This window comes from Bombus bifarius, unplaced genomic scaffold (assembly GCF_011952205.1).
Source record: "Bombus bifarius isolate JDL3187 unplaced genomic scaffold, Bbif_JDL3187 scf7180000007991, whole genome shotgun sequence".
NCBI lineage: Eukaryota > Metazoa > Arthropoda > Insecta > Hymenoptera > Apidae > Bombus > Bombus bifarius.
This window is the reverse complement of record NW_022884372.1, coordinates 559,794-585,424: the sequence shown is the minus strand read 5'-3', so window position 1 is coordinate 585,424 and position 25,631 is coordinate 559,794. Positions and strand designations below refer to the sequence as shown.

General features: G+C 33.5%; 3 protein-coding genes across 3 annotated transcripts; 2 read left to right on the top strand and 1 right to left on the bottom strand.

Moving 5' to 3' along the window:
- Nucleotides 1–3,195: 3,195 nt before the first annotated feature.
- Nucleotides 3,196–4,557, bottom strand: LOC117205471 (synaptosomal-associated protein 29). Its single transcript, XM_033443892.1, has 2 exons — nucleotides 4,163–4,557; nucleotides 3,196–3,778 (listed from the first exon to the last, which is right to left on the bottom strand). Exons 1-2 carry the CDS (start codon nucleotides 4,430–4,432, stop codon nucleotides 3,263–3,265), a joined length of 786 nt encoding a protein of 261 aa, XP_033299783.1. The 5' UTR covers nucleotides 4,433–4,557; the 3' UTR covers nucleotides 3,196–3,262.
- Nucleotides 4,558–4,951: 394 nt separating this feature from the next.
- Nucleotides 4,952–13,520, top strand: LOC117205474 (farnesol dehydrogenase-like). The gene is made up of 3 exons (XM_033443896.1): nucleotides 4,952–5,969; nucleotides 7,107–7,233; nucleotides 13,156–13,520. The coding sequence occupies exons 1-3, from the start codon at nucleotides 5,864–5,866 to the stop codon at nucleotides 13,232–13,234; spliced, it is 312 nt and encodes a 103-aa protein (XP_033299787.1). The 5' UTR covers nucleotides 4,952–5,863; the 3' UTR covers nucleotides 13,235–13,520.
- Nucleotides 13,521–17,282: 3,762 nt separating this feature from the next.
- On the top strand, nucleotides 17,283–21,387 carry LOC117205473 (farnesol dehydrogenase-like). The gene is made up of 5 exons (XM_033443894.1): nucleotides 17,283–17,617; nucleotides 18,736–18,862; nucleotides 19,913–20,045; nucleotides 20,328–20,462; nucleotides 21,002–21,387. The coding sequence occupies exons 1-5, from the start codon at nucleotides 17,320–17,322 to the stop codon at nucleotides 21,059–21,061; spliced, it is 753 nt and encodes a 250-aa protein (XP_033299785.1). The 5' UTR covers nucleotides 17,283–17,319; the 3' UTR covers nucleotides 21,062–21,387.
- Nucleotides 21,388–25,631: the final 4,244 nt, after the last annotated feature.

The window sequence follows — 25,631 nt, the reverse complement described above, 5'->3', positions numbered from 1 at the left end:
CTTTTCATTGCGGTAAGACTTTAATAATATTTCCATACTGTATTGCCATTCAATATCATAAATGACTATAGTACTGAGAGAAGAATTGAAATACTCTTAGATAACTAGAACAATTTATATAAGAGCAAAAGAAACTTATTTTTATTGCATCGTGTATGCATATAAATTTATAAAATTAAAAACTAAAATTGGCGCTGCAATTTATATGAGTATGCTGTTGTAGTTTTGATAATTATTATATTAATTCCCGAGAAATTACAAATATGATAATAATATATCGAAATGTAGTTGTTTAAGTATTTTATTCTACTGTTGTTTACGTCCCTTTTATATATCATCACTCTATCAAAAATTTCACCGGAACGATTTCTATTATTACATAGTGTTTTATACTATACAGTGGATATTATTTTGTATTATTTTTGCATAAAATCATGTTCTTTGATGAACTGAAATTTGCATTACTATCGTTTTTTATTGCAAAATATACTGTGGTTAGTTTTTAGGTTCCTCTATGAAAGTAATTAAGGTAATAAATTTATATCGTTTTACGGTTTTGCTTCGTTCCTGAAACAGTTTATCTGTAATCTTGAGGGCGTTTCATTATCATTGGTGTAATATTTTACTGATACATTCATCAAATGATTACCAAGTATATTAACTAATAACTTTATAATACTTCATAATAAAAATCTAAATTTTATAATTTCTATCGCAAATAACCCTCTTGTTATTCATTCCGTTAATAATTTTGTATACCTTAAAATCATGTGATTATGTAATATAAATAGATATTAACGCTTTTTTAAGTAAGATTATATGCGTATATTTTAATACATTAATCGATGCAACCCATAATATTTTCTAAGCAAATATTGTATTATTTATGTCAAAAATTGTAATTGTAATTGTGTATTGTAATTTTAGTAGTGCGTTGTGTAGCATAAACCTTTTTTATTGATAGGAATCCGGAATTTCTATGAATGTTCGATCTCACTTTGCTTCCCATCATGATGGTAAAGTTGGTTGTCGACGGTTAAATTTTGGAAATGGTGGTAAGTTATATTTGTATAGTAGCAAATATTATCTTTAAATTAATAACTTTCAAAATTCAATATTCACAAATTGCTAAGTGTTATTTTTAACAGTTAGTTGATTTGAATATAAAATCATTAAATGCAAACAGCTATATCAATAAACATTTTAAATCTAAATACTCCTCTTTGAAAATATCAAGTAATTTATGGTAAAAGTTTTCCATTACATAATATTTAATTTATTGTGCTTATTTGCAGGTAGCCAAAGCACCACCACCAGTACCACTCAACAACCTTAATGCAGAAAAACTGAGATAGATGGAATAGAAGAAAAAATAAATAACAAGATTAAATCAATAAAATATTGTAAAAGAATCATATTTTTTTGTTGAAAGTAATATATATATAATTATATATATATTGTTGTTTTTAACACGTAATGAAACAAAAATAAAAAGAAATAGAACATTTTCTTGTAGATAAATTGAACTTACGATAAATGTTATGGTTTTATTATTTGTATACCTCAATGACAGTTTTTTAATTATATTTTTCTTATATTATTAACATGATTATTTATTAATATATCAAATATTCTATATGTATAAAACATTACTTATTTTTTTATCTTATATATTAAAAATGTATAAAGGTACTATATATAAGTAGAGAAGAAATTTCCTCTTTAATACAAGTATATCAAATTATACATATATAGTTATATGTGTAGAAAATGTATTAAGGAAATCAATGTTTTATCTTCAAAAGAGAAAAAAAATGATTATGGATAAGTACATGCAAATATAATACATTTATGTAGCTACAATACGTGTGTAATAATACAACATTATTAATATTATATCAAACATACATATACACATACAAAGATGACAATATAATTTAAATGAGGTCAAACAACTATAACACATTTCCTTTTTAATTTGATTTAATATCATTGGCAGTGAGATAGAAGTTGTACTTATAAACTATGAATATTTTCCTTGTTCAACTGACATACCACATAATTAAGATATTTTTCCAGTACTAGCATACATGTTCATTTATGCTTTAAAATCTATAAATGTATTTAATCATTTTATGATTATATGGGCATTACCAAATATTTAATATATATGTATAATATATATATGTGTGTATAGATGTGTAATATATATATATATATATATATATATATATATATATATATATATATATATATATATATATATATATATAATATAATAAAAACGAATAATTGTAGGTTTGTGTAAATAGCAATTGTAATTTGTATAAATATTTGTACATTTTCCATTATTATTAATTTTAAAGGGAAGTTCCTCTTCTTTAGATAATTTGGTTTATAATGTATTCCTATACTTATTTTTACAAAATATCTATATGCAAATTTATCCAAAGAAAATTACTCTATTACAAGCAACATAAACTGTTACATTTAAAGCAGTTTGTAGTATACAGAACATTGCTTTTAGAATTATATCTTTAAATCAATTTTCTTCAATCTATAGTAACATTTATTAATATTATATGTAATTTATTTACATTTTTTGATATGGTTTATGCACAATTATTATTGAACATTAGATTGCATCAAACTTATCTAGTTTAAACAAAAATTACTGTTTATCTAATGTTCCTAACAACAATGTTCATTGCCATAAATTTTAATGAAATGTAATATTTGAATTGTCAAAAGATACCAATTATCACTTATCCATTACAGCTGATTCTTTTCTATCACAGTATTTTGTATAATTTTTAGTTCATTGATTGATGTATAAGGTTAAGACAATATAAAAATGATTTAAATCTTAATATAATATTTTAAAAAATTTAAGTCTAATAAGTTTAGCAGGAAAATTAAAGATAATATGACTTGCTGAGAACAGCAAGAAAGAAATATAATATATATTTAATTCTAAATTGATATTTCTTATAATATACAAAGTGAATAAAAATAAAACTAATAGTTGAAATAATAATTATAAGTATAGAAGTGCATTTTTTTATACTTTTCTTCATAAGGTTTTACATTACTCTAACATGTATTTTACAAAATATCATAAAGTAATCTTACAAAATAAATAACATATATGAAAATTTTTCAGACTAAAGAAGGCAATATTTATTATACATTCATTTAAAATATAAATGAATTTAATATACTAAGCACTTTTTAAAAATCTTATCTATTGCACATATATGACTTATTTTTTTAATAAATGAGTTAGGTCTTTATTTTGTTTCTGAAGCATAATATCTGTCTTTTCTGCTTTATCTGTTATGTTGTCGATCAAGTCATTTTGTAGATCTATTTCTTCCGACAGTCCTATTGCTAAACCTTTCAATCTAGCTAATGAACCACTCATCTCATCTAAATTTTGTTCTAATACTTTGCTCACATTATTGCTTAAAGAATTTGTTTCTATATCATTATCTAAGCCATGTAATTTTAATGCTGGACTTGTATTAGCTATATTAGTCTGTACTTGTTCTAATGAATTAGATAGAGCAGGAGATGTCATAGATTCAGAGCTAGAAGATTCTGATAATATAGTTGACGGTATTGGTGCATCCATTGATTTACCACTGAGGTAATTTTTAAGGCTTCCAAACACACTTTTTATTCCTTGGATATGTTTTTGACTAAACCTTAATGTGCTATTAATATCATCCAATCTTTTCTCTGTTCTTTCTAATTGTTCTCTCTGTCTAATGAGTTCCTGAAATAAAACAATTAATATACAACTATATATATATATATATATATATATATATGTAGTGAAATATATTAAAGAGAACATGCAATAAATAAATATTTTGTTCATATCGTATAACAAATTTGACATTTTAATATATTTTATATAATTCATAAATTAATTTGTATATTTAGATAAATTAAATATTAAATTTAAATGCAGTAGTTTCCTTATAATAACAAATTATCTCTTTTATATTAAAAACAACTTAATATAGTAAATAAAAAATGGGCAAACAGGATTTACCAAATAAACATTATATAAATATTTCAAGAAATAAATCTAAATAATTATTATAGTAAGACATAAAAAACAACATATTTAATAGTGACAAATTTTTAGAATCACCTCTGCAGTAGCAGCTCCAATCTGTTCGGAATCTCTTAAAAGCGAAATAGACCTTTTTGTTGATTGTATTGTACGTTCTTCTATTTCCTTTTTTCGTTGCAATAATTGTTGACGTTTTTGTTCGAGACCATTGTCAAAATTATTATACTGATTGTAAGTCGTAAGACCAGATCTTGGTGGTGCACTTTTTAGAAAAGTTTCGTCGTCTATATCATCCTCGAGAGAGAAGAACGGATTTTTTGGATCACTTAAATAATTTTGGCTTGCCATATTTGCAGCGTATCGCGCACTTAATAATATTGTCTTTAAATCTGCTTCAAACTCTGACTAAATCGTCCGATACAGTGACATTCGTAGATACGTAAAATCTTATACTGTGGGCTAAGTCTGAAACTACGTTATAGATGGCAGTCTACATGTAAACGTATATGTATCGCAGGCCATCACTAATTTTCAAATGTTTTAATAGTAAATCAAAGTTTATGCATTTTTTCTAAGAATTCGAATTATAATCCTGCTATCTTTCTGAAAAATAACTATCCTTTTTTCTTAAAAGGTATATTTTGAATTATTTTTAAATCTTAACTTAACTTATCTTAAATTAGATATAATAAAAAATATATTGCATATAGTTCCATTTAAAATTGAGAAATGAAATCATCATGAATCATAAACTAAATCTAATATAGACCACAATCATATAAATAGGTTTGGACACTCTTATACTGAAAGCATAGAAGGAACCGTCTGAAAACTGAGTCATGAAAAACCAACACAGAAAATAAGAAAGTTCTCGTTCTGCGCATGCGTGACTTGCTATGAATGTCTCAAACAAAGGCAGACACTCTACTTATCGCTGTTTCGCAAACACGATAACTTTATTGTTTTCCATGTTAATTTTTCACGACGCAATTTTTGGACGGTTGTCCCTAACGAGTATCGAGACATATTTATACTATAACCGTGGTGTAGTCATTTTATTAAACTTTGTGTTATGCCTCGTGGTAAGGAAATGAGAGTAGAAATGTTATGTATCGTCACTATAAAGTATGAAAACAAAGTAGGCAAGCCATATGTAAGTGGATGCGACATAAGAATAAAAACAGAAGGTTTCATGTGTGCACGCTGTCCCGTTCGTGATCGCTGTAACATTTACATATTTACTGCACAAATGTGCAAGTGTTATTAGGCAAGGAAACAAGAGATCTCTCCCTATGCAGAGTTCTTTCTCTATTCCTATATTGCTTTTCAGCTCTCGTACTGAGAGCGCTTCAGTTATCGCTTTCATGCACTCCATCTTTATATCTTTAAAAATCGTTGCAGTTTTGTGACGTCCCATAGCATTAATTTTAGGAACGTTATATATAAGTACAGTGTGAATTCTGATGCGGTGAAATAAATGTATGCGGTATGAATTATATAGCAGTGTAGCAGAGGCAATGAACGGAGTAATATTGATAATAAATTCATTAAGTGTCATAATTTCTCATTACCACTAATAACTATTTAGAATAACTCGTTACTTTACACGTTTATTGTCATTGTCATTTTTCCTACATTGCCAGTACAATCTACACTTAGATAATATACAATTGTACTTATTCACGACATATACACATTTATAATAACCTTCCGTTTGTCATATACGTATTTGTGTACTTGCCTCAGTATCCCTTTTTCCGATCGAGTGTGATGTAACGAATGAAGAAGATATTGTTAAGTGCATTCAAATGGACCGATAAAAAGTTTGGTGGCCTTGACATTCTAGTAAATAATGCTGGAGTTGCTTTTGTCGCACCTATCATCGGTAAAATATTTATTGATATCAATCTATGATGCTTTACGAATATGCTTGCATTTGTATTTTCTTTTCTTGTAATCATTTCTCATCTCAAGTATTGTCTGTAATCATGAGTTATACAATTATTGTGCAAAATGTGTAAAATGGTTACAATAATCTAGATTTGTTTAATGCCTGTTATTTGGTGTCGGATGGTTGGATAACATTCTTTTCCAGAATTTTCCTGTACCGAACTACTATCTGTTGTAGCTTTCGTTAAACAAATAGTGTTGACCATTGGCTGAGAAGACAGTTATGTGGAAAATTTCAAGAAATTAGCTTAGCTTTGTCATTAATATAACAGCAAAAAGATTATTTTTATTATTATACAGAATTATTTTGCTTGATTAAATTAATCTTGAATCATCGGTTTACTGTTGAAGGCGTACCATAGTACGCGGAAGGAGTATTTATATACATTTGCATTAAAACATAAGCATTACAACTTTTGTTGTGTTAGACCAGAAATTTAACCATACGAACAAAACAAATAGGATCCTTTTATTTTGCAAGCTATGTGATTTTCATTTGTTGCCATCTCTGCGTGGTATTTATTCTGAAAAATCGCTATCTATTAATTATCACTGATATATTGCTGACGATTAGCACTTATGCTGTGTTAAAAATGCTTTGCAATATCAAAACTTTGCTGTGCATTAGTTATGTTCTGATCGAGATTTTCTTGCTCCAAATTTTCTAAATTCATCAGATAAAAAAGTTGTTACACGTGTTTAAGAAATATTCGAAAAATTTTTAGGAAAATCAAATCTGATACAAAAAAATTGTGTTCGCTATATTCGACTGATCTTTTCAAGTAAAATTCAAATTTTGTTTTCAGATGTTTGCTTCCCTACAATATCTACTATTTCAAAAGAATAATGCTTTCCTAGTCATTATTTTTAAATGTAAATGTTACAAATGTCAAATATTACATAAATAATACAGTTTTACTCGCGAAATTGAAGTTTTTTTTATCTAAACGTTGATTCTTACATGTCCCAACTGTTGTATTTAATTACTCTTACTAACAATAGCTTGGATATATAATAATATTCATAGATACATTTCTGTTTGTAATAACTAATCGTAAGTATTCTGTTACGGACTCAAAAACCGAAGAATACCGTAGAGTCATTGATACCAACTTGATGGCACCAGCAATTCCAGCACGAGAAGCCATAAAATCTATGAAAAAGCGCAACGCGTGCGGCCATATAATTAATATCTCCAGGTAACTTTATGTATTACATAGTAATATATTTCCTCTGTATTTTATAGGTGGTAGTATTAGTTAAATATATCTGTGGAAAATGCCGATGAATCTATCGTTCCGTTTTTCCTCTCAAATCTTAATCGTTTTTTTTAAACTAAATAAGCAGTTTTCATCTTTTATTTACAAACGGAGAAAACAAAAGCAAAACATAACTTTTATATCGAACACTACACGAACACGAAATAAACGTGGCCAAGTTGAACGTCAAAATCACGGTAACAGTTTGTTATTTACATATGTATAGTATATTATTTAATGCCATCGTTAGTCCATATGTACAGACAAGAAAATGAAAATTTTCGAAGGTGTGGGAACATTTAAAACTTAAATCTAACAGATGGCGTTGATAGCGTTGTTATTTCGATAATTAAAATTGGCTCAACAAAATTGTCTATGATTACCTATGTATTAACGTAATTCTCAATAATAAAATGGGGTCGTGCATGTACTTAAAACACAAGCAATTCTCATATCGTTTTATTTTTATATTTCAATAGAACATTAGCCCTGGAGTTCTTATAACGGATATGATAAAAGTGTTAATTGATGTAGGTTTGGGGTTGATAATTAATCGATTCACACAGATTCGATTTTTCTCTCTATATTTCTCCGCCTCGTACAACACGGTTTAACACACAGGATACACTTAGTCAATTAACACGTGGTCGACTTCTAAGACAAAAGAGCGTCGTTAAAAGTCGTACCAACTTAGCTTGTAGTAACTAGCGATCATGTCAAGTTAACTTCGCTCAACACTCCCCTTTGATCGTACTTTCTATAAGCCCCATAGCTTTGGTAAAATGCTGAGTCCTAACTCTATTTAAGCCTTTGGTGAGAATGTCAGCAACATTCTCAGGACTAGGTATATATGTATAATCTAATATTCCCTTCGATACGCAGTTCTTAACATAAAAATAACGTACTTGAACATGCTTAGAACTTTCAGCAACTACTTCATCTTTGGACCATGAAATAGCCCTGATGTCATCACAAAAAATCTTGCAAGGGCGAAGGCAATATGACAATTAACCCAACTCCCTTAACAGTAAGGAAATCCACACAGTTTCCCTTGCTGCTTCTTGCATCGCCACAAACTCCGCTTCGCATGTCGATTGAGCTATAATTGGTTGTTTCTTGGACAACCAAGATATTGCACCACCAGCAAGTATGAAGACATACCCGCTCCTAGATTTCCTATCTACCGTACAGCCCGCAAAGTCTGAATCATAAAACACCTTCAAAGGTTGTCCTGTCCTTTGGTACACTAGCTTCATCTACTCACAGTTGCGACATACATTATATGCCCCACAGTTCGTTCATACAACTTATTATCGAAGGGCTCATTATACTCAATGTCAAAACTGGCTTCACACTCCTTAGCTAGCGGTGTTGACACTCCAACCTCATGAGCAATATCAAACAGATCCAGCATTTGACCTATCTGTACGGATTGATCAAATACGACAGTGGTACTGTTTGGCTTACTCAGGTGGATGGATAGAAATTGAGTATTTGTACCCAGCATCCTAACATCTAATTTCTCCTTAATTCTAGTTTTGAACACTTCAATCTTATCCTTCGTTCCAAACACAAGAATGTCATCCACATACACAGCTACAATCAGATTTTTGGACGCATTTACATACACACACTCATACATGGGTTCAGACTCATACCTTTCAAAATACTATTGATGTACCTAAACGACATTCTCCCGGTTTGCTTTAGTCCATACAGGCTCCTTTTGAGTTTGCACACATATTAAGTCCTGTCTTTTCCTGGAACTTTAAAAAATTCTGGTTGCTCCATGTATATATCCTCATCCAGAGGAATGTTGAGATATGCACATCCACATCGATATGCTCGTAAGCCCACTCATTCTCTGCACACAAAGCAAGCAGAATTCTTAGAGTTCTGCGTTTTACTATTGAACTGAAGGTTTCTGAGTAATCTACTCCATCAGGTCTCTGCCAGAATCTCCGAGCTACAAGCCTAGCCTTATATCTATCAGGGTCTCCCTTTATGACAAGCATCCACTTACAGTCTATAACATTTCTGTTCAAAGGTTTTTGCACAATGTCCCACACATCTTTATTTTTCAGATTGTCTAACTCCTTCATTATTGCATCAGTCCACTTTTGAGCATCTGGTCTCCTCAGGGCTTCGTACACATTCACGGATACATACATGCTTTGAGTTTTGCAAACGGTTGCAACATGAGCGCAACTATCACAAGTCTTTGGCTTATGTAATCTTGCCGACCTCCTGGTCACAGTCGGTACACTCACAACCTCCCCCCTATTATTCTCACTCATTAAATTGTCCATGAAATAGTCAGTCTCCCCTTCATCGTTTTTGTCATCACTTTGTATTTCAATGTCAGTCTGGTCAACTCCCTTTCCAAATTCAAAATCTTCTACGTCCTATATCCATTCTGAGAATCTCCTTTTTATATTACTCGTATCCATCTTAACACTCTTGTAGGGAAACACATTCTCCTCAAACCTGACATGACAAGATATTATTACTTTCTTGGTTTTTGGCAGGTAACCTACAAATATCCCTTCATCTGCCCTGCCATTAAATTTTTGTCCGCTTGGGCTTCTCAGGTACCAGACTGTGCACCCAAATACTCTCAGTCTGTTGATCTCCCCTTGGATGTCGCATCCCTTACCTTTCCATAGTTCCAATGGGATCTTGTCTCCGATAGCAGCGAATGGGAATAGGTTCCTTATGTGACACGCAGTGTTTACTGTCTCTCCCCACAGATAGTCAGGGAGCCCTTATTGGATGAGTAAACACCTAGACATCTCAACCAGGATCCTATTTGCTCGTTCGGAAACTCCATTTTGCTTAGGGTTCCTAGGAACGGTCTTCCTGTGTAAGATGCCTTTCTCCTTCAGGTAACTTTCAAAATTTTCCCCCATATACTCACCTCCATTGTCAGTTTGGAGGACACTTATTTTGGACTAGTATAGAGCCTCCACTTCCATCTGGTATTCCTTGATGCACTTAAGTACTTCGCTCTTCCTGCTAATGATCCTAACGTACATGAAATGAGAGGAATCATCAATGAAAGTCACAAAGTAATTACCTCCGTCTAATGACATGCACTGAGCTCTGCCACTAACATCGCTATGAACAATCTCTAAAGGGCGTTGACACATGTGGTGAGCTGCCCTCGGAAATGGCATTTTTGTCATTTTTCCTTTCATGCAGACTCTACATAGTTCCTCATGTTTCCTCGAGTCCTCCTTCACGCTACTTACAGGGATTTTTCTCATTGCATTTCCATGCAGGTAACCTAATCTCTCGTGCCACGATACAATACTCTTGTATGCCTTTGCCTTAATGACCTTAATGCCTTCGTCATCCTTCCCAGGCTCCTCCTGATCGTTTTCCACGGTGACGTTTGCTACGTGCCTTTCAGATGGTATTGTCTCTAGGTAGTACACACTGTCTCCTACTCTTGAGTTGAATACAACGTCTCCATCATCATGTGTTCCAACGGCCTCATCCCTCGTACACACTGTGGTGACACCCTTCATTGCCAATTGCCTGATTGAAATTAGATTCACATCTAATTCAGGCACCCATAGAGCGTTCGACAAGGATAAGGTCCAACCGCCACAAGATTTAGTTATCTTCACAACGATCGTTCCTTTTCTTTTAACCTCCAGGTATTCCTTGTCAATTCTGATCTGTCCGGTTGCAGGCGTGGAGTCATGTGATTCGAGGACCCCGAGTCGAGGTAACTGATCCTATCTCTTTCCATGTGGCTGATGGACGATGAAGCTAACGTAGAGAGAAGTCTTTTGGATCTCGATTTGTCTTCTGATTCTCTCTCCTTCTTGCTGTCTTCTTGTCTCCTTTTCTCCCTTTGGTTTTTCTCCTCCTTATCTCCCTTCCCTTTTTGGTACTGGTACGAAATGTGGCCCCGTTTTCCACATTTGTAGCACTTCTGGTCATTTGGGTCTCTGTGCTTTGGCTTCGCGCCATCTTTGTTCTGTTGAGGCTTGGGCCTCCATTGTTTCCAGGCCGCCATTGCGCTGTTTTTCTCGGCCGAGTCCGCAGCCGCATCGATGCTTCTTTCTTCGAGTAGAAGATCGGATTTCACGACCCTCGCGGTTAGATCCTTATCGATCCTTGTTGCTCTGAGGTACGTCGCGTAATTTGTATTTGTAAAATATTAATTTTTGGTAAGAAAATATACACACTTTTTGTTTAAATTCAATATTTTGTCCAATATTCGTTATTTCTTATCACTTCGGTACATCTTCTTGGCATAGAATCTATTAATTTTTTACATTGATCTACCGTAATATTACTCCAAGCTGTTTCAATTGTAAAGTTCATTTAAATTTTTCGCTTTATAACCTTGTACTGTCTTTTCTATGATGCTCCATAAATTCTCGATTGGATTAATGTCTGGTGATTACGACGGCCACGGCAACACGGTAATATTTTCTTCTTCAAAACACTGTTTCACAACCCGAGCCGTGTGCTTCGGATCATTATCATTTTGAAAAATAAAATCATCCATTCAGTATGTCCATGTATTGAAAGCGATCCGTAATTCCATTGATACGACATATCGGACCAGGACTACCTCGAGAAAAACACGCGCACAGCATAACTTTCCCAACACCATGTTTAAGAGTTTTTAAAACGCACTGTGTTTTCAAACTTTCGCCAATTCGACGTCTAACATGCCGTATCCCGTCAGAAGAGACGCGACTGAATTTCGATTCGTCTGAAAACAATAACATTTGCCAATCTTCACTTGTCCAATGCTTATGAGCTTTAGCAAATGCAAGTCGTCTTTTTCGATTCCTAGAACTCAGTAGTGGTTTTTTGGGGGTTTTCGTCCTCTTAAGTTAAAGTCTTCTAATCTTCTCTTAACAGTTCTAGCACTAATTTGTGTATCGGTTTTATAGTTTATCTCCGCAGCAATATTATTTGCACTACGAAAACGATCCTTTTCGCTCAATCGATGAATTCGGTGATCCATTTTTGGCGTTGTTTTCTGTAGTCTTCCGTTTTTCGGTTGATCGCAATACATGCCTGCCTTTAAAAATTTATACCAAGCTTGCTTACAAGCCGTTTCTGACCTGTTCACTATATTTCCTATTTCGGTGAAGTTTTTACTTTGCTTTCACAGCCTTACGATTTGTTCCCTTTCATTTTCAAATAAATTCTTTCATTTATCCATAGTCTGTTTCTACCTAAATGAATTTTAAGGAATAAAAGGTACACTAAACAACGATTTTCACATTCCAGAATCAAAATGTTCAAAAACTGTACTCATATTCAGGTTTTACACAGATCGACTTAAACTAATGCCCATTGTTTACAAGTGCTAAGCGGTAACTAACTGTTATAACTCCTATATTGTTTGTATTTGACAACTGACGGTCTGAGGTTACGAAGGTTAAGCATACAGCTATGTTATTCCAAAGAGACAAACCCAATAGAAGAACAATATGCGTATAAGGTGTTTGTAATCCGGTTTACAAATCATCGTCTTAAACTTCTGTCCGCCACTGTAAGTGTCAGAATAAGTTGAGGGATATCTTGGTAAATATTCGATTAGCATTCTATATTTAGGTTATTTCCACTATTACGTTATTATGTTTTATGCAAAGAAACGGAAGAATCATGAGTGCGATTTTGAATCTTCAATGCAAAATGATAAAAGTAGGATGTTTGGAGAAATAAAACATTCTACGCTTTATTAAACCAATTGTTCTATTTAATAAATGAGAAAGATTCGGAAAAGAACGTTTTATTTTTCATTCTAAATTAAATATTATCTCGTTATGCAAAAAGCGCGCACAGTCGGCTCAGCCTACATATACATTAAGATTTTTTTTTTCATAGGCGCCCGCGCCCTCCGAGGAGAGAGCGCCGGGTAGTGTCGGATTCGTACCGGCTAAAACCTCTACGGTGGTCGTCCTGAGGATTGGTAGGAGAGCCCCGGGACCATCGTTTCATATTGCTGCTGGGGCACTCCTTCGTCTTCTCCCTGATGATGTAATCGGGAGTCATCCTTGGTTGATTGGGGCGTTAGGAGGGACCACTCTCGGCGCGCTCCTTTGCGAGCATGACTTGCTCGCAGCAGGGATATACATTAAGACTGAAACTTTGAAAAAGAATATTAATTGCCAGGTCTCACCCAGTGGAAGTGGCTACATACTACACCTGCTCGAACTCCCAAACCCACACACCTTCCATTATGTTTTTATTTACCGTTTGGATTTTAATTGAATACTGTTGTTTTTGCTAACTTCTCCCTTCTTTTCTTTTTTTTCATTGAGTATATCAGTTGTGTGTTGGCTGTGCCTAGTAGTTTTGGACTTCGCGACACATGCTGTTTGTCATAAAATAATAAAATTTATGACAATGAATTAATATTAAATCTTTGAAACTTATGACATTATTACACACACTTTTTCGTATTGGTTCAAAGATCGCCGATCAGCGACGACCTTGATTCCTGAAACTGTTTACAAACGACGATGATAAAATACACTTGTCAAAATACTATCGTGCAAGTACTTGTGTTATATTTAGTTCGGAAATAATACTTATTTTTTTGTCGATATTTTAAACTATCATAAATATGTAGTAATTGATTGCCTGCAAATTTTAGTGTCTGTAAAATCTAGTACTCTCTATCCATTTCCTGTTCAATGCATATTCTTTCCAGTTGGCGCATGCATTCTATTTTGATATTCTTATGATCTTCGAAGTTTTGGGGCGTTCTGTAATTAATTTTAATGATGCCATGTATTTTTCTTTGCAGTTCCCCGTAGTGTGAATTTTGGCGCGGTGAAATGAATGTTTTGAACGAGCAAAACAATTTGACAACAAATTCATTGATTAAATATCATAGTTACCAATTGTCATTTATAACTGTTTGTGATAACTCCACTTGTCATGCGCACTTAGATAATACATAATTATACTTATTTATTCACGACATATACTCATGTATAATAATCTGTTGTCTATCATATACGTATTTGCGTATTTGTCTCAGTATCCAAAGAAAATCTTTCTAACCAAATGGCCCCTCGATTTCGCATCGGCTTAGTGAGGAAGACAATAGCCTCTGCTAATTCCTGATTTCGTATGAGGTTTGCTGAAGATTACAGTTCTCTGATTTCGCGTCAAGTTTGCCTGTATTTACACAAGCCTTATGAAAATTTCCCGATTTCCTGTTAGGGTCATTGTCAAATCCGCTAACAGCTCCATGTTCTTGCATCAAGATCGATTGTTCCGTTTCTCCTAGTGACACGCTGATTTCGGATCGAGTTTGTTCACCAACATTGAATCTCCTTCGGCTTCTTGATGTTTGTGCCAAGAGCGTCTGCACACGACTTCATGTTAGAAGCGCCCTGACCGCGCCTCAAGTTCATCCTCGCAAACAATCCAGAACTTGTTATGCACTCTCTGACCTTGGCAACATAACTGCTGATACAATTGCAACCGTATTTCATAAAATACCATGTCACGGTGCTCGCAGTCTTGGCCTGTAACACTCATATTTATGAATACAAATGCCAGCAGAAGTGAAAGCTGAAGGGGATATTCTGGTCTAGAAATTTGAAAAAATCGAAAATTTGTTTTTCATATTTCCTAAGTTTAGACATTCAAGAATATGCCCTTAAAAGGATTTTTCAAAATTTCAATTATTTTATGAGTTACAGCCATTTTTGTGACGCAGCATCTGCTCCGGTCCGACCGGGACCAATGTACAATAAACGGTAGACGCAGCCCGAGTACCTACGTATGAAAACCCTCATAAAATCATTACTGCATTTTATACCTTTTTTAAGGTATTTTTAATCCAAGGCCAAAAAACGTATTTTGTCGGAATTTTTTCGTCTTAGTACTTATTTCAAGTTAGTTTCTTGCCAGCCTTCAAGTAACGTGTACGTGCTAACTCTGACAACGTTTTATAAATATTTAAAGTAAAAATTGTTTTATATATTGAGATTTTAAAGTAAAATGGATAGAAAACATTCAAAATTCTGCTCTAAACGAGCATGCAGAGTGAAGAAGAGAAGATTTTCCGATATCAAGAAGATACCAGTTTCATTAGTGCATCTGCAGCAAAATTGAGAAGTTCGCAAGATGAAGAAGTTTTAATTAATAACAATTACGGCTATTGTATTTTAGAATTTTTCTCTGTTTTGCTCGTCTCCATGAAAGAACTTCGGAGAATAAGTATTTTGAAGTAGAGGAAGGTTTCTTGTATGGAGCAGATATCGCCGATTAAAAATATGTAAGTATGCTGTACCATTCTATGAGTAAAATTGTCGGAAACTTGTCTCAAAACTTTAAACGCGTTTTTCTCGAAACTACTTTTTTCGAGTTGGTGTGCATGATATCTCAAGTTCTAATGAACCGATTTATTTTAAATTTGGTCTGAATATTCCTTATATACTCCTCTATCGTCCAGACCACGCTCAGCTCAAAATCTTTAATATTACTATTTTTTAAACGTTCGGAATTGTCAAAAAAAAAAAAAACGCGCAAAATAAGAAATTTTTTTTCAAACGGCCGTCATTTTGTGAAAAAATGTTGTATTGACTTTTCCAAGGTTCAGGCGATAGCGACATCCATACTAATTAAGAATCCGTTCGCATTTTTTGTTTCAGATGACCAGAAGGGTTGATATCATGCACGCCATGACACCCCATTTTTTTTGCAGCACCCACTTTGCCAGCTCATAACTTTTTAAATATTGAGTTTTTTTCAGTGAATTTTTTACGTAATCTCGAAATATCAATAAACAAATGCTAAAAAGGATAGCAAAAATATTTTTTGTTTCGCTTGTACAGAGCATCAAAAATCGCCCGAAATTCATGCCTCTAGACCAGAATACCCCCTTAATCAATTTAATACGAAATTTACGATTGGAATAGCTGGATTGCATCGACAGTTACCGAACACCTTGTGCAACTAGCATCTCTAACCAATCAATTTTATCTTATCAAATTTATATTCACTTATTTTTGCGTTTCGCAATTGTCACGTTTACCGATGACTTTCAAATATTAAGAGTGAATACAACAAGTTACGCACGAGGCACTCGAATAAAATACACTTTATGTTGCAATCTTAATTAAAAACTATATCGGAGTCGCATGTACGACACATTACTCAAGATTTTAAGTAAATCTACAATTATAAAGTAACAACAACTTGTACTCGTCATTCTATTCGATTAAAATAAATAAGAAGAACGCTTATAACACTAAAACTGCCAAAGTAATCGAAATGTCCAGCTCATACTGATTCATCGCTATTTTATAGCTGTGGTGCTCGATAAGTATTGTAAGTCTCTTTTTGTAACATGACTCAGTTGTTATAAGCAAAAACATGTAACAACCACTTATGCAGAATAAGTTTTCGGGATCTTATGGAATAGAGTGCTATTTTTGTATTGCATTTTATTTTTTATTTGTTATCAATATAAATATAAATAAGGTAACAATGAATATAAAGAATACCATAAATGGAGTTATAAAACTAGTCTTTCATTTCGACAAATGTTCGTTCCTGAACATCGATAATTGATTAGAGTTTGTACTTAGCAACAGCAGCCGCTGTAGATACCTAGTACTTGTCTTTGTAGTGGATTGCTTTGATTATTTACATCGATTAATCATGACTACTCAACTCGTTGAAGGAGGAGGGGGACTGATTGTATGGAGCTATAGTTATACCTATGATTTATAGTTTACATGATCGCATTATCTGTCTCTCTATAATTTGCAACTGAAACATCCTTTTGTATTTTGCACGTTCTGTTTCGAGATATTTAACTAGTTGTATTTCATGTACGAGCCCTGCTAATTGAAGATCATTACATACACGTTTGTATGAAATGTACTGTATTACGTAAGTACTTACTTGGAACGACATATCATGAGTGAACACTGATTGGTAGAAATCAAGGTCAGTGCATCCACTTCTTCATATAAAGTAACGCAATGCCTTCATTCGCAGTTACGTTGCGGTGAGCTAACAAGAATGATGAATCGTTGGTCCGGTAAAATAGCAGTTGTGACCGGTTCCAGCAGTGGAATCGGTCTTGCGATATCGACAGCTCTGGTTAGTCATGGCATTAAAGTAGTTGGTTTGGGAAGAAGAATAGACAAGCTTCGGGATGCTGCAGCAGAAATTGGAAAGGATAAATTTTTCCCCATCGAGTGCGATGTAACGAACGAAGAAGATATTCTTAAGGTGTTCAAATGGATCGACGAAAAGTTTGGTCGCCTTGACATTTTAGTGAATAATGCTGGAGTTGTTTGTGCCAGACCTATCATCGGTAAAATATTGATGTTAAGTTATGTTAAAATACATATGTTTTACTAATATGTTTGCATTTGCATTTGCATTTTCCTTTTTTCTGTAATCTTCCTTTTTTTTTAAGTATTGCCAGTAATCATAGGTTATATTATTATGCAACAGGTGTAAAATGGTTACACTAATCTAGATTCGTTTATCTACTATCTATAGTAGGAAAGCTTTCGTTGGACAAATAGTGTTGATGTGGAGTTAGTGTCCCAGATTTCTTCAGTATTAGCGGAGAAGTCACTTGTGTGGAAAATTTTAAGAAAATTACAATTTCGTTATCAGTACAACCGCTCGAGTGATTACAATAATTCCTTTGAATTATCGTGTTTGATTAAATTAATCTTCATGTCATCGGTTTACTGTTGAAGGCGTACCATAGTACGCGGAAAGAGTATTTATATACATTTGCATTAAAACATAAGCATTACAACTTTTGTTTTGTTAGACCAGAAATTCAACCATACGAACAAAACAAATAGGATCCTTCTATTTTGCAAGCTATGTGATTTTCATTTGTTGCCATCTCTGCGTGGTATTTATTCTGAAAAATCGCTATCTATTAATTATCACTGATATATTGCTGACGATTAGCACTTATGCTGTGTTAAAAATGCTTTGCAATATCAAAACTTCGCTGTGCATTAGTTATGTTCTGATCGAGATTTTCTTGCTCCAAATTTTCTAAATTCATCAGATAAAAAAGTTGTTACACGTGTTTAAGAAATATTCGAAAAATTTTTAGGAAAATCAAATCTGATACAAAAAAATTGTGTTCGCTATATTCGACTGATCTTTTCAAGTAAAATTCAAATTTTGTTTTCAGATGTTTGCTTCCCTACAATATCTACTATTTCAAAAGAATAATGCTTTCCTAGTCATTATTTTTAAATGTAAATGTTACAAATGTCAAATATTACATAAATAATACAGTTTTACTCGCGAAATTGAAGTTTTTTTTATCTAAACGTTGATTCTTACATGTCCCAACTGTTATATTTAATTACTCTTACTAACAATAGCTTGGATATATAATAATATTCATAGATACATTTCTGTTTGTAATAATTAATCGTAAATATTCCGTTACAGACTCAAAAACCGAAGAATACCGTAGAGTCATTGATACCAACTTGATAGCACCAGCAATTTTTGCACGAGAAGCAGTAAAAGCTATGAAAAAATGCAACGCTTGCGGCCATATAATTAATATCTCCAGGTAACTGCATGTATTACATAAGAATATATTTCCTCCGTAATTTACTGATGGCAGCGTCGAATAAATATATCTGTGGAAAATGCCAAAGAATCTATCGTTCCGTTTGTCCTCTCAAATCTTAATTGTTTTTTGTTAATCTAAGCAAGTAGTTTTCATCTTTTATTTACAAACGGAGAAAACAGAAATGAAACATATAACTTTTATATTGAACACTACCAAATAAACTCGATTCGTTTGAATTTAATTTTTTGCCCAATATATTTTTATATGCACATTTTACGTATTTATTGAATTACATGTTATTTCTGAAATAATTAAATAATATAAAGACTATCGTTTTTCAAATGATATTTATTTCATTCTAGAGCAAACTTGAGTTGAATTCATGAAACACTTCCCCTAGCATATTATTTGAATTATTAAAAAAGTTATACTAGACATATCAGGCACGAAGTAAACGGAAACAAGTGTGTCTTCAATACAATATAAGGCCGGGAAAAATAAAGAATATTTGCATTTCTTCCAGATATATTAGGTTGTACCAAAAGTTTCTTTCGTTTTATAAAGAATTAATATTATTTTCATGTGTTGTTCATATGTTCCAATGGAACAGAATGCATGATACATAATTCGATAAAATAATATAAAACAAGAAATGTTGTACATTTATTACTTCTTTATAAAACGAAACAAACTTTTGGGACAGCCTAATAGATTGATTTACCAAACTAAGATTTTATATATAGAATAAATTCAGCAATACGTCAATGTCACTGTGTATCTCTAGATTTTTATATTCCACAATCTCTCCAATCGATCGAATTTCTATCGATATATGCAAGACATCCGAAATACATAAAAAATATGAAAACAAGCAAAATGTCTGTGCTTATTTTTTCGTAATTTGTACGTTATTGCGAAGAATTTCAAAAAGATTCATTAAATTCCGTGATTTCGTAGAAATTAAACTATACTGTCTTCCATTATACTAATTTTTCACAGACAGTTTGATTAAATTATTACATTTTTTAATATGAAGCATATTTATAGCATTGCCGGATTACATCTTGAAGGTATAGCCATACCGATCGGCATGTACGGTCCTAGTAAATATGGTCTAAGAGCTCTAGGGATAGAACTCCGTCACGAAATAATCGCAGCCAAGCTGAACGTCAAAATCACGGTAACAGCTTGTTATTTACATATGTATAGTATATTATTTAATGTCATCGTTAGTCCATACGTACAGACAAAAAAATGAAAATTTTCGAAGGTGTGGGAACATTTAAAACCTAAATCTAACAGATGGCGTTGATAGATATCGTTGCTATTTGTATAATTAAAATTGGCTCAACAAAATTGTCTATGATTTTTTATTAACGTAATTCTGAACAATCAGATATAAGCATGCACATACTATAAGAATAAATAATACTCACATGGTTTTATCTGTATATTTTAATAGAACATCAGCCCCGGAGCTGTGATGACGGATATGATAAAAAGTGTCCGAGATGTCGAGAGCAATAATTTTATATTAAAAGTTGAAGACATTGCCGAAGCAGTGATCTACGCGTTAGGAACACCGGAAACGGTCGAGGTATGTATACATAAAATATCTGTTCACGAGAACATACACACTGTAACGTCTCTTAGTAAGATTATCGACACACATTTTAACCCACATCTTTAATTTCCTTTATGCCAATTTCGTTCGGACGTTCCCACATATGTACTCATTTTATTTCGTTCCTAATATAAGATCTGTATAAAAAATATTATTTACTCCGTCGTTATATCAATTCATATAATTCGTATAACATCTATAGAGCTAGATAACCCTTTTTATACAGTTGATTATTGAATTATTTTCTTTCTTATTTTATTGTTTTTCTATTTATTTATGTTCCTTTATTTTACCTATTTGATATTTTCTTTTATTTCTTTCTATGCATACAATTTTTATATTTCTTTCTATAATATATGGAAGTAACCATTTTGTTATTATAGAATGATAGATGATTATAGGATGATAGAATTTCTCCTTTCTCAATTAAGATCATATGTCAATATTATGTGAACGTTATTATTTTTACTGGTAATGATTAACTTCAATATTCATAGAAATACTGTTTGCAGATTCCGGAAATCACGGTAATACCACACGGCACGGGATTTGTTTTCACACAGCAGGATTGACTCACAGTTAGTCATTACTTAGATGCTGTAACATACCGATTTTAATGAACTTCACGCCTGATCACATCATTATATCAATGTACAATGGCGAAAAAATCAGTGTGTTACTCCTACCTTGCAAGTATCAGAGTAGTTGAAGACATATGTTGTTAGATATGCGATTAACGTTTTGTATCTACATTATTATTACTATTAAGTTATTACCATTTATACAAAGGAATGTAAGAACCGATGACCTCATTAGAACGATTGTGAATCTTAATGCAATATGGTAAAATCAAGATGTATGTAGGAATGTTTTATGGAATAGAACTTTGGACACTCTATTAAATGGATCATCCTATTTAATAAAGAAATGGATTAGAAAACGGAGCTTTATATTTTTCCCTTTAAATATAAAAAAGGACGTCTTTGTGCGTAAAGTGCGTACAATAGACTTAGCGTAGATATGTTTATTACTTAATTAAAACTGGTACGCATACATTTTACGACGTCTTACGCTGTTTTTAGCTTGGCATCGTCTTCTACAGATTAATTTCTGAAAACAAATATCAGCTGGCAGTTTTTACCGCGTGAAGTGGCTACATACGAGACCTTGCCAGATCCCTAATCCAATCCACTTCCACTATATTTTTATTTGTCATTTGAATTGTACATAAATGCTGTTATTGTTGACAATGTGCGTCTGATGAACGTTTTGTTCTCCTTCCCTTTTTTACATGTATCTGTTGAGTGTTAGCTGTACCCAGTAATCTTAGGTTCTTATATCTTATAGTCCGTCATGAAGTAATGAAATAACTAATGGCTATTTATGAAATTCGCGACATTCTTATATAGACTTTTTCGTATTGACGTGCAGCTGTTTGCGGGATCGTCCGCAGATCGCCGATCTGCGACGACTTTGACTCCTGAAACTGTTTGCGAACGACGACGATAAAATACACGTGTCAAAATACTATCGTGCAAGTACTTACTTGTGTTATATTTCGGAAATAATACTTACTTTTTCGTCGAGATTTTAAACTGTCATAAATATGTAGTTATTGATCGTCTGCAAATTTTAGTGTCTGTAAAATCTAGTACTCTCTATCCATTTCCTGTTCAATGCATATTCTTTCCAGTTGGTGCACGCATTCTATCTTGATATTCTTATAATCTTCGAAGTTTTGTGCCGTTCCGTAAGGAATTTTAATAATGTCATGCATCTTTCTTTGCGGTTCTCCGTAGTGTGAATTTTGGAGCGGCGAAATAAATGTTTTGATCGAGCAAAACAGTTTTGACAACAAATTCATTGATTAAATATCTTGGTTACCGATTATCATTTATAACTGTTTATGATAATTCCACATGGCATGCGTACTTAGAAAATATATAATTATACTTACATCCGGATTTCGGATCAAGTTTGTTCGTTAACTTAGAACTCACCTCCTTGGGCTTCTTTTTGTTGCGCCAGAGGCGCTCGCACGTGACTTTTCCTAGAGCTGCCGTGACTTCGCATCAGATTCATCCTCGCAGACAATAATCCTAACCTTGTCATAGGATCCCTGACTTTGCATCACTTTCGGTAGCATATCTGCTGATACAATTGCAACCGTATTTCATAAAATACCGTATCACGGTGCTCACAGTCTTAACTTGTAACACTCATATTTATGGATACAAGAGCACAAGTGGAAGTTGGATCAATTCAATACGAAATTTACGATTAGAATTGCTGGATTGTATTTTCAGTTACCGAACACCTTGTATATGTAGTATCTCTATCAAATTTCTGTCTTTGGAACTTTTCAAATATGAAAAGTAAATGTTACGAGATAAGCCTCAATTAATCGATTAAAAGACACGTTATCACATTTGAATAAACAAAAAGTGAAATATCTCAGTAGGCATTACTTGAATACTTCTGGTGTCTATGTATGAAATATGATAGAGGTTAATATGCAAACAGTTCAATATATGCATGCATGTATTCTTTTTTCATTACAGAATCAAATCCAGTGCTTTTAAATATGACCATTATTTAGTGATCCCTATGAAGCGAGTGAAATCCTGTTATGTATTTGCAAAAGATCCAGCGGAAAACTTTTCCTCTAACTATATGAAACTTTCTAGGGTACTACTAGTCTTACATGTTATAGGGATCAAGGAGAAAGATGAAGACATTGTAATTATCTTCAAGGGTTTTGACATATTTTTGTATAAATCACAATTGGTGATATTTTTTTAAGTGTATTGCTTTAGGAGGACTGTCATTGTTATCAGATTAGTTCTATATATATTATATAGGCTGTAAATACATAATATATGTCGGAGATGAAAGAACACCGGAGCCTTTGGAATTTTGGATAATCCCGCAACATTGTAACCTAGAGTCTACTATAGCTGTAATTGAACAATTGTAGTTATTCAACCCGATTGTAATTGTTCGAGAGTCGTGATAATGAGCTTGGGTTCGAGGCGACAGTCAGTCGCCGAACGTAGCCGCGGTCACGGGATGAACGCTTTGTCTAACAAAGGTATGGAGTAATTCTATAGCTCTCCTTAAAAGAAATATTCGTGGCGACACGCGACAGTAAACATTCCAACGGTTTCTGTCCTGTGGCTCGGCACACGCAGACCCTATTCTTCGAGTAAGATGATTGCCAGATGTTGATGCGTCTCCGCAGTACATGTTCGGCTAGCTCGAGGGCCCGTTATAAATCTTAAGGTTTAGTTAACTAAAGTCCTTCAAACAGACAAACAGTCTTTGTCCCAACTACGGGAAGATAGGGGAGACATATTTTTCAACGAGCGGCGTCTCCCACTAGCAACTTCCCCTCGAGGGCGGCTAGCATCTTTTTCTAACCACCGATATGGAGATTGACCAATTAGCAACGCCAATTTCCCTTACTTTCTGAACGAAGGCTTTTCTCGACGAATCCGATGATCTCGTGTCCTTAGACACACCCCATTATAGTTTTCCTCTGTGGCATGATCGGGACGGGAAAGACATTCTTTCTCGCGATCTCATTGATGAAAGGAGTAACTCTTTACGACCAGTGAATATTACGCGTCCGACTTAGATTTTGTGAGTACGTTCATCTATCATCCCGTCGACCGCGGATTCGTTATTGAACCTAGGATCATTGTCATTAGTTTCTCGAGCACCTAACTACCGCGGTTACTTGTCCGGTTCTATAATAATCGTATTTGCACTAGTCAATGTCTTCTCCATTGCATAACGACAACGTGTAACCCAAACGAAGATTCGTTTCACGCCCCTAACCCTAATTCTAATGTAAACCCGACATATATATAGATAAAAATCATCATCAGAATAGAGCACCACAAGTACATATTGATCGTATATGTATCACATTTTATATAATGTCCAAAACGAATAGTATCTAACAGCTTACATAGGCATAATTATTATCAACGTCAAGCTAAATGTGGCTATAGAAGTTAATGTGAGAAATATATAAAATATAATTTTCAATCGTAACGCATGCAGTGACATGCGTTGCAACGCGTTTAATATATGTATATTTTTTATATTGATAATTATACTCTGTTTCTTGCTATGTATTCTATTTATACTAAGTGCATAGATCAATGAAATAAATTAACGGAGAGTAGCCATTCAGCATGACTTGAAGTTTCATGAAATTTCAGATCAATCCAACTATGCAGTGTAATTCTCGTAACTAGTTTTTTTTTCTTTTTTTATTTATTTATTTGTTGAAATTACAATCAATTCTCGCGTTGAGAATTTTCAGTAATTTTTGTGGCATGGCGCAGTGACATGGCTGTTTATTTACAATAAGTTAATACTTATTATAGATAGGTATAATTTATAAGTATTGTGCATATGCTTAGTTTGGATAACTAAATGAATTTAGGTCTAGCGGGTAGTGCCTCTTCAGCCTGCGAATCTGGTCCGTCGTGTCAAGTAGTCCAGTGATTAGGGGGTTTCGGTGTTTGTTGACTCTTTTGCTATATCTGTCGCTGTATTTTGCTATTTCCTCTTTGACTGTGGGTATCTTGAGGTCGCGATGGATGGTTTCGTTGGTAACATACCAAGGTGCGTCTATTAAGGATCTTAGCGTTTTCGATTGAAAGCGTTGTAGTATTTCGATGTTGGAGTTACTTGCTGTTCCCCATAGTTGGATTCCGTAGGTCCAGACAGGTTTTATTACGGTCTTGTAGAGGGTAATTTTATTCTCTATGTTTAGTTTGGAGCGTCGGCCCGTGAGCCAATAGAGTTTTTTTAGTTTGTCCTTTAGTTGCTTCGTTTTATCTGAGATATGTTTCTTCCACGTTAGTCTCCTGTCCAGGGTCATGTCCAAGTATCGGACTGAGCCCCTGCTAGGAACTGTTGCATTGTTGATGGTGACCTGGGGGCAGGTTTGTTTTCGGAGCGTGAAGGTTACATGTGAGGATTTCTTTTCGTTGGTTTTGAAGCCCCATTTATGAAACCACTTTTCCATGGAGTCGAGACTTCGCTGGAGAGTGGATGAGGCTATTACCGGGTCTGCGTGGGTAGCTAATAGCGCTGTGTCGTCTGCAAATGTCGCTATTGTTATAG

Coding starts and splice junctions, on each gene's coding strand:
- LOC117205474 (XM_033443896.1), top strand. CDS start 5,864: ATGAAGAAGATATTGTTAAGTGCATTCAAATGGACCGATAAAAAGTTT. Junction 5,970..7,106: donor TTTTGTCGCACCTATCATCG/GTAAAATATTTA, acceptor ATTCTGTTACGG/ACTCAAAAACCGAAGAATAC. Junction 7,234..13,155: donor CATATAATTAATATCTCCAG/GTAACTTTATGT, acceptor TTTTTTTCATAG/GCGCCCGCGCCCTCCGAGGA.
- LOC117205471 (XM_033443892.1), bottom strand. CDS start 4,432: ATGGCAAGCCAAAATTATTTAAGTGATCCAAAAAATCCGTTCTTCTCT. Junction 3,779..4,162: donor TTGGAGCTGCTACTGCAGAG/GTGATTCTAAAA, acceptor GTTTTATTTCAG/GAACTCATTAGACAGAGAGA.
- LOC117205473 (XM_033443894.1), top strand. CDS start 17,320: ATGATGAATCGTTGGTCCGGTAAAATAGCAGTTGTGACCGGTTCCAGC. Junction 20,046..20,327: donor AGCTGAACGTCAAAATCACG/GTAACAGCTTGT, acceptor ATATTTTAATAG/AACATCAGCCCCGGAGCTGT. Junction 20,463..21,001: donor GAACACCGGAAACGGTCGAG/GTATGTATACAT, acceptor TACTGTTTGCAG/ATTCCGGAAATCACGGTAAT.